General features: G+C 40.3%; 1 protein-coding gene across 2 annotated transcripts in view; it reads right to left on the reverse strand.

Moving 5' to 3' along the window:
• Nucleotides 1-723: 723 nt before the first annotated feature.
• IDH1 (isocitrate dehydrogenase (NADP(+)) 1) overlaps nt 724-8,386 on the reverse strand; it is a 26,047-nt gene continuing 18,384 nt past the window's right edge. For both annotated transcript variants that reach the window (XM_006140063.3, XM_014586183.2), the window contains exons 9-11: nt 5,978-6,118; nt 4,907-5,069; nt 724-1,649 (exon numbers count right to left, since the gene is read on the reverse strand). In XM_006140063.3, the coding sequence (XP_006140125.1) occupies nt 1,559-1,649; nt 4,907-5,069; nt 5,978-6,118 (395 nt within the window). In that variant the 3' untranslated portion in view covers nt 724-1,558. The remainder of the gene's footprint in view (nt 1,650-4,906; nt 5,070-5,977; nt 6,119-8,386) is intronic.

An 8,386-nucleotide genomic window follows, 5' to 3' on the forward strand; every position in this document is an offset into this window, starting at 1 on the left:
AGTGATCCTGTAAGAGACTGACCCAAATGAGAGGGTACCCATTTCGAGTCTACAGACCTCCCTGGATACTCTAGGCATAAGAGTGCCCATGATCCAGGGCTGGTCAGGGATAAGGGTGGATCGCAGCATCAGGACCACGCTGGGGCTGCTGTCTCTCCATCTTTCTTTCTCTCTGATTGTCTCACTCATGGAAGAAATAAACACTCTTCTTTGGCTCCCAAATAATTTATAGGATAGCACCCAAACTCCTCAACATATGAATAGATAGAATCCATTCTCTAATACCTCCTCATTACTCTTTTAGCTCTATTTTGATCTTTCCTTTCACTGTAGGATCCATACCTTACTTTTTTTTACTTACCCATTTGCTCACAATACATTTCTAGAGAACAGAGAATTATTTTCAAATTGAATTCTGAAATCCTGTGGCTGTGATGCAGCATGGTGGTTGGCCTCTAAGTAAAACTGGGGTCAGCAAATGGCATAGTGCTTAAGGTACTGGACTCCCACATGGCTGACTGTGGTTCAAGTCCTGGACCTTGCAGTTTGAAAACCATGCCAGGTGCATGTGCATGCATGCCCAAAATCCCAAGAGGAGAATGAGGAGGAGGATTGCAACATGGCCATCTTTCTCACTTTCCCTCTCACTGTCTGCCAAGTGTACATACCCTATGGCAAAAACCTTAAAAAAAAAAAGTAAACCCAATAAATACACACTCAGAATAGTCATTAGCATTAATTTTAATGAACAATTCAGCTGAAGAACAGAACTAGAATAGTGTTTAATATCATCTTCTGAGAAATCACATTTATATAAAAGAAATGAAACAGGCCAGCAGAGTTCCAAAAAAAAAAGGTGCAGCTTACGTTATTGCACGTGGATGAAATATGCTATTTAGGGTAGCATAACACTCAGACCAGGCCAGGAGGAGGAAAGGTCGAACACAGAGAACAAACCTCCAGGTAGTATTTATTTTGGATTCCAACTCTCCAGTGGCCTCAAATATATTTACTGTATTCAAAACATTTATCAAGAGCTCTTTGCAAAAAACAACTGCAGTGTTTTCAACATGTTTGTTCCAATCATGTACAAATACAACGAATAGCTCTACCTCACCTAGGGAATATCTGTAACACCAAATCCTCCCAGTGTCCAAGGTTAAAGGCAAGTGAGGAAGGGAGTAAATTTCTACCTTACACATATTTTAGGGAACAATACTGTGGCTGTCATTTACCCTTTCAAGCACTCTTGATTTTGGTCATTTATACTGAAACATGAGAAAAAGTGACAGTGAATACAACTGAGTACTAAAGTAATTTCTTGGCTGCTACTAGAAAATAAAATAAAATTTAAAAAAGTGTCCTGCCACCTTCATGAGGAGGCAGTAACTGTATGTATGTAAGAAAAAGACTGTAAACTTATAGAAAAGATAAACTCTGGCTTTTAACCAAGTTACAAAATTGATTTTGCCTTTACTTTTGAGTGTTATACAGAAAAATGTAAACCTGTGGACCTAGTTACCATAGAACACTTATCCTCTTAAGGCCAAGTGTACCCTTAAAGTTTGGCCTGAGCTAGCTTTATCTTCAAGTTTTCTCCAAGTTTGTCCATGAACTCAAATGTATTCAAGTAGTCCGAACGTTGCACGCTAACGGGGGAGGAAAAAGAAAAAAAAGAAATTTAGTTGGTTTCTCATAGCACAGTTAGAGGAAGAGTCCTACAAATGCGACTTAAGATGGTATTTTATTTATTTCTGGAAGGAGACCAATGAATGTTAGCAAGTTATGGACAGTAACTATTCAACATTCACCAGACCTGTGGTACCCAGGAATGTGCTGCTCAAGAGAAGCCAGACCCATATGACGACTGTGGTTTGAATTCCTGGACTGGTTTGCCTGTAACATGCTAGGCATGTATGTGAGTACCCAGGATACTACGTGCTGGAGGAAGGGGACTGTGGTGTGACCATACCCTGTTGAAGGGTGCTCTTCTGTCTGCATACATGAGCTCTCTTGAATAATAACTTTAAAAAGGAGTCAGACAATGGTGCAGTAGGAACACATGGCTCTGCAGGCTGACCCATGTGAAAGGTTCTGGGTTTTTGTTGGAGACCTCCCTGAGCATGACTGGTAGATGATCTGGGGATGACTGAGGACAGCGGTGGATCCCTCTCCGTGTTTCTCTGTTTTTCTTGTTAAAAAAACAAACAAACCAAAACAAAAAAACAGTGCTGTCTCATAGCAAGACTAAATATATACTTATTTTTAAAAAAAAGGGGTTCACAGGGCTAAGCCCAGCCTAGGACTGTAGTTCTCCCGGCAGCCCACAGTGGAGGCTAACACACACACCTTCATGCTAGTTTCTTGCTATACGGGAGAATCTTCAAAAAGTTTGTGAAAGACATGTATAGTGAAACAACTATGCATGGACTTCAAAAACTTTTTGTACCAAAATAAACTTTATTCTTTTTTTGGGGGGGAGAGATTTTTGCTATAGGGCGCATGCTCTCACCATAAAGATAGAGAGACAGAGAGATGGGAAGTGAGAAATCACCCCCTGGGGGGATGGCCACGCCGCAATCCCTTCACTTCAATTCTCCTCTCTGGATCTTGGGCATGCACGCACACATCAAGGAAGTAACAAAGAATGGAAGAGGAACCATATCCTATAGCCAGCTATTTTTTTGTACTCAAAAAATATCTAACCCAATGTTAGCCATATAATTATTACATGCTAATTTAATGTATTATTCAATTTATTATCTTCTATTTGATTAATTAGTATTAGAAACAATATTCCAATTACAAATGCATGAATTTATTAATGCACAAGTTATGAATGTCAGATAAGAGAACAGGACCACCACCTGGGCTATAATTCAACCAGACTTATGTGAATAAATGAGACCAAGAATTGCTCATTTGTTGACCCTTACCTCATGTTCTCTAGAGTTGACAAAGTGCATTCAATCAGTATTCAGAGAGTTTTTCTTTTTTATTATTTTTTTGCGGGGAGGGGCATGATCTACCACTTGGCCAGGCTTAACTACTACAGAGTAATAGGAAAAAGCACAAGACACCAGAACAGATATCTGGTTCCAATGACTTTCTCTCTTGAGGGATATAAAAATACAAAAGGAACTGTATAAAAAGAACATTAAATACAGGAGCTATTGACTCGAACACCAAAAAAGTTAACTGATTGTTAATTATTACACCAATCATAAAGTATGGAGATGAGTAAGACTTATTTTCTTTCTTTTTTTTGTTTTTGTTTTTAATTTTTGCCAGAGGACCCATACACTTGCCAGAGAGAGAGAGACATAGAGACAGAAAGCGAGAAATCACCCCCCAGGGGGGATGGTCACGCCGCAATCCCTTCTCCTCCATTCTCCTCTCGGGATCTTGGGCATGCACACACACGCGCCCAGCGTGAGTTCTAAGCCACCGGGTCCAGGATGCGAACTGCGGTTGACTACGTGGGAGTCCAGTGACATAGCCATTACGCTAACTGCTGGTTCCCTAATAATTCTTTTTTAAAAAAGCTTTAGTGCTCTTATTGTTTTTCCTTTTTCTCTATTTACTTTTTTGTTTATTTCTTTCTTTTTAAAGAATTAATTTTAATTTGACCAGAGAAAGTGAGAAAGTAAGCCACCAGGTCTGGGATGCTAACTGTGGTTGGCCAAGTGGGAGTCCATCACCTCAATCTTGCAAACTGTTGGCCTCATTTTTTTTTTTTTGGTCTAAAGGGTACATACATTTGCTGGAGAGAAAGAGAGACAGAGATAGAAAGAACCCAATAAGGTGTGGTCACGCCACAAATCTTTCTAATTTATTTCTGTATCCCCTGATGATTTTGGGCATGCACACACACCTGGCATGCTTTTCAAGCAACTGGGGTGAACCATGAGTCGACCATGGTCAGCCATGTGGGATCCAGCTCAGTTCCCAATGCACAGGGCTTACCCACCATGCTACAGAGCCAACACTAGTGCCCTTACTTCTACCAGTGTCTCAAAAACAAAAGATAGCAAACTGGCTAACATAATTATGCTGACAGGTGCCTGTCAGACAGGCTACAAAGACATTATACTGACAAGAACATTTCAAAGATTGTATTCTTACCAGAAATGTAAGAAATGTAAGAAACTTACCATTTAGTATATTCCCATAACTGGAGTATACTGAAGCTAACTGGGCTCTCAGAGGATACACCGATAGGGGGCATGGTATTAGTGTCAAATTTTAGCAGTTTCTTGAGGTGAGCCACAGTACCTAACCTTGACTTTGAGTAATGACTCTCTGATTAGCAGCTAATTCAACTGAGATACTATCTACCATGTTCTCAGCCAAACTGGGCCAATCCACGGACTGTTGACTATTTGACTGATGGTTAAAGACACAGAGGAAAGGACTATAATCAACGGGACATCTTATACTTGTGCTGCTTACTTTGCTCATTTGTAAATTTAAAGGGATGAAATAGAAGTCTCTGAGATTTCATTGTTTCTAATTGTCTATAATTTTCTTCTTAAAAAACAGAACTTTGTCATTCAATGATCATTACTGACAGCCCAGCCCATGGACCAGATCTAGCCTGCAGGCTGGTTTTGTACATACAAGTCTGACCGGGATGCTGTTCTATCCATTTGTTTCTGTCTGTGACTGCTTTCTTCCTAGAATGGTAGGGACAAAGTTGGGTGTTGCTTAGTAGAAGAAAGGTTGTCGTATGTTCCACAAGCCTAAAATACTCACCATCTGGCAATTTATAGATAATGTCTGCTGACTCCTCAACGAGATGGTGAAATAACCATTCACTGAATTCTAAAAAGTATTTACGTTTCGAGTCCAGTGAGGAAAAGTGATCATTTGACCACAGAGTTTATTTTGGGCATCTTATACTTACTTGGGTAAACCTTTAATGCAAGCAGCCAAGTCCTTGGTCATAAAGCCAGCCTCAATGGTCTCAATGCAGACGTCTTCCAGAGCCTTTGCGAAGAAGTCAAGCTCTTTATTGTTATCAAGCTTTGCTCGATGGGCTAATCCTCTAGTCCAGGCAAAAATGGAAGCTAAGCGGGAGTGGGGGGTGGGGGGGAAGAAAAACATATTTCTTTTAATATTGTTATTATTATTTTTGACACAGGGCACATGCATTGGCCAGAGAGACAGAGAGAGGGAAAGTGAGAAATCGCCCCTCAGGAAGGATGGCCATGCTGCAGTCTCTTCTCCCCCATTCTCTCTTCAGAAGTCTGGGTGTACATGCACATGTACCTGGCTTGACTTTCAAGCCTCCAGGTCTGAGGCTTGAACCATGATTGACTATAGGGGAGTATAGCACCTTAACCACCATGCCACCGGCTGGTCCCAGAACGAACATATTTCAATTATCCCAGTTATAGGGATTCCCAAATGTTTCACAGTTCCTCAAAACAGACTTTTAAAAAAAAATTTAAGTGACAGACTTCATTAGATGCTGTCCACTTGGGTTAGAAGCGTTAAGAGAGTTGATACTTTCTCACACAGGAATTAAAAGAAAGCACATTTTCACAGTGTGGTATTAGTGCTTGAAGCTTAAGGAATTTACTAATTTGGAAAAGGTCACAATCTCTTTTATATCTTGTCTATATTGGTTTCCTCTTTCCTGGCTGTAATCTCTTTTTAAAGTGCCGTCTTTGAATCCTTGCTAGAAGGACTTACCCATGTGGGTTTTAGATTTGCATCTTATGTGATGTTTCACTACGCAAGAGGTATAGTGCTTGTTGAAAAATTCTTCTCTGTAATGTATACTCTCCCACAAAATAGAAAGGCAATATTGTTGATGTTAAGGGGCATATTAAAATAACTCTTATTAGCAGAACAAGTCAGCTGTTTGGTGATGACTTTGTACGCAAATAACTGGCAGTCAGAGGAACTCAGAGATCTCCTTTGCAGAGTGCTCTCTGGTGAGAAACCCATGCAGAAGGAAACACCATCTTACCAATGGGATTGGTGGATGTCTCCTGTCCTTTCTGGTACATGCGGTAGTGACGTGTTACAGTCCCGTGGGCAGCCTCTGCTTCTACTGTTTTGCCATCAGGACAAACCAGCACACTGGTCATCATGCCAAGAGAGCCATAACCTGTAAGTGGCAGAACATGAAGTGTTGAGTTCAACTGCACAAAGTGCACTGGGTCTCTCAGAGCTCAGAGTACACAATTCAGTCTTGACAGGTCTTGGTAAACATGAACACATGAAGTCATCAATAATTCCCCAGCCTCTCAGAAAGCAGGAGCCTCAGAGTGCAAAGGTCTGCAAAGGCTGACTTTTTCCTCACTTATCTCAGGGGCACCAGCCCATGATGGAGGGCTCAGGGTCCAGCTGCCTGCTTTCCAGTATAGTTCTGTGACTTCACAACTACTGTGGCTCAGTTTTCTCACCTGTACAATGGGAAAAATACTGGGTTGTTGGAAAAGTCATGGCGTATATTTTTGTTTTTCTATGCAAAAATGTGTCATGACTTTTGGGACAACCCAACATTACCTGCTTCACTGAGTTATTGTAGGATTAGGAAAATACACATACATCCCTGAGTGTCTATAAATAGAATATATATCACAATCCTTAGAAGGGTACCTGCCAGAGTAAGAGTGCTACATATCGCTGTTACTGTCATGTGCATATGCTCTGCAATTCTGGGGAAATGAAGAGTACTGAGAGTCTCCTGCCCCCACACTACTCATAGGCTTGCTGAGACGGGAAATCTCAGCAAGAACATCCCACTTGCCCTTCCTTGTTCTCATGAATAACCTCAACGATTATCTTCTGTGGTTTGCTATTCAGAGAATCACATTATACTTTTAAGTCCATATGACTGATTTTTCTTATTATTTGATTTATTTATTTTTTAAGGTTCTTGCCATATGGTACCTGTGCTTGCTAGAGACAGAGAGAGACAGTAAGAAGGAAAGTGAGAGATCATCCTCTGTGGGGGATGGCCACACTGCAGTTCCTCCTCCTCCATTCTCCTCTTAGGATTCTGGCCAAGCACACATGCACATGTGCCCAGCGTGATTTTTGATCCACCGAGTTCAGGACTCAAACCATGGCTGGCCATGTGAAAAATCTAGTACCTTAACTACCATGCCACCTGCTAGCCTGATTATTTTCTTCTTTTATTTGCTCTTTTGCACTTGAATCCAAATAACCTTTTTCTCCATTTTTGCTACTTTCTGAGAGCACTTACAATGTTAATGTAAACTTAAATAGCCTGCTTCTTTTTGTTGTTGAAGACTAAGTAGATTATAATTTTATTTTAGTTTTTATAGTCAACTAAGTTCAGTTAAGATATTTTTGTGTCAGAGCCAGCAGGTGGTATGGTGGTTGTGGTGCTGGACTACCACATAGCCGACCAGGGTTCGAGTCCTGGACCTGGTGGCTTGCTTTCTCACTTTCCCTCTCTCTCATGTCTCTCTTTGGTCAGATTAAAAAATAATAATAATAAATAAAATTTAATTTAAAAAGCTATTTCTGTGTGATTAGTAGCTCCTCTTATACCATTGTTTTAGTCTGAGGCATCATACTCAAATATTTATTGATTACAGAAGTTTAGAATCATACCTCTGGTGAGTTTGTCTATTAATATTAGGAGACACTGATTGGTACCAATGTCAAAACTGAGGCCATAGGTGATGTGACATTTCACTGAAGTAGAGGTAAAAGAAAGTGCTTATTGACAACATTCTCCTCTCATTGACATTACTGAGTCCTGTTTAGTTGCCTTGCTAAATTACTGGGTTGTTGGGAAAATCATGACACATTTTGCATAGAAAAATACATCATGGCTTTCCCGACAACCTAATACATTATCTACAGGCCTTGGATGGAACTTTGGTTCCAGGTCTCTTATTAAAGCACTATTGCGTACTGTATTTCAGAATTCTTCTTTCAAAGTCCTTTGAACTTCCATAACTTGATATTTACATGTGGAATATTTCTCTAGATGCTCTCTTGTTGTTGCCAGGAGGATACTTAAAAATGGTAGAACGATTAAGGGTCTTTTTCCAAGAACTCTGATTAGCAGGGAGAGTTTTATTTATCTACTATGGAGTCATCAGAAAGCAGCACTCCTTCCTCAGTTCATTCACTACAAATGACTATAGGATTCAGAGAAACAGGAGGCTAAGGAGTTGTGAAACTCATTATCTGCTATAAAAGTTATCTCCCACCAGATTTTAAAACTGATAGGAGATGCTTAACTTTAATAAGAGAAGGAAACCGAGTACTTCCTGGGGAAAAGCAAACACAATTAAAGTGAACACAAACATTCACCAAGGGTCATTCAAGTTTTACACAGCTACCATGGGTGACTGGAACTGAAGGGCAATTTGGTATTCAGGAAGTCAGGGAA

Source organism: Tupaia chinensis, unplaced genomic scaffold (assembly GCF_000334495.1).
Source record: "Tupaia chinensis unplaced genomic scaffold, TupChi_1.0 Scaffold000018_1, whole genome shotgun sequence".
Lineage (NCBI taxonomy): Eukaryota > Metazoa > Chordata > Mammalia > Scandentia > Tupaiidae > Tupaia > Tupaia belangeri.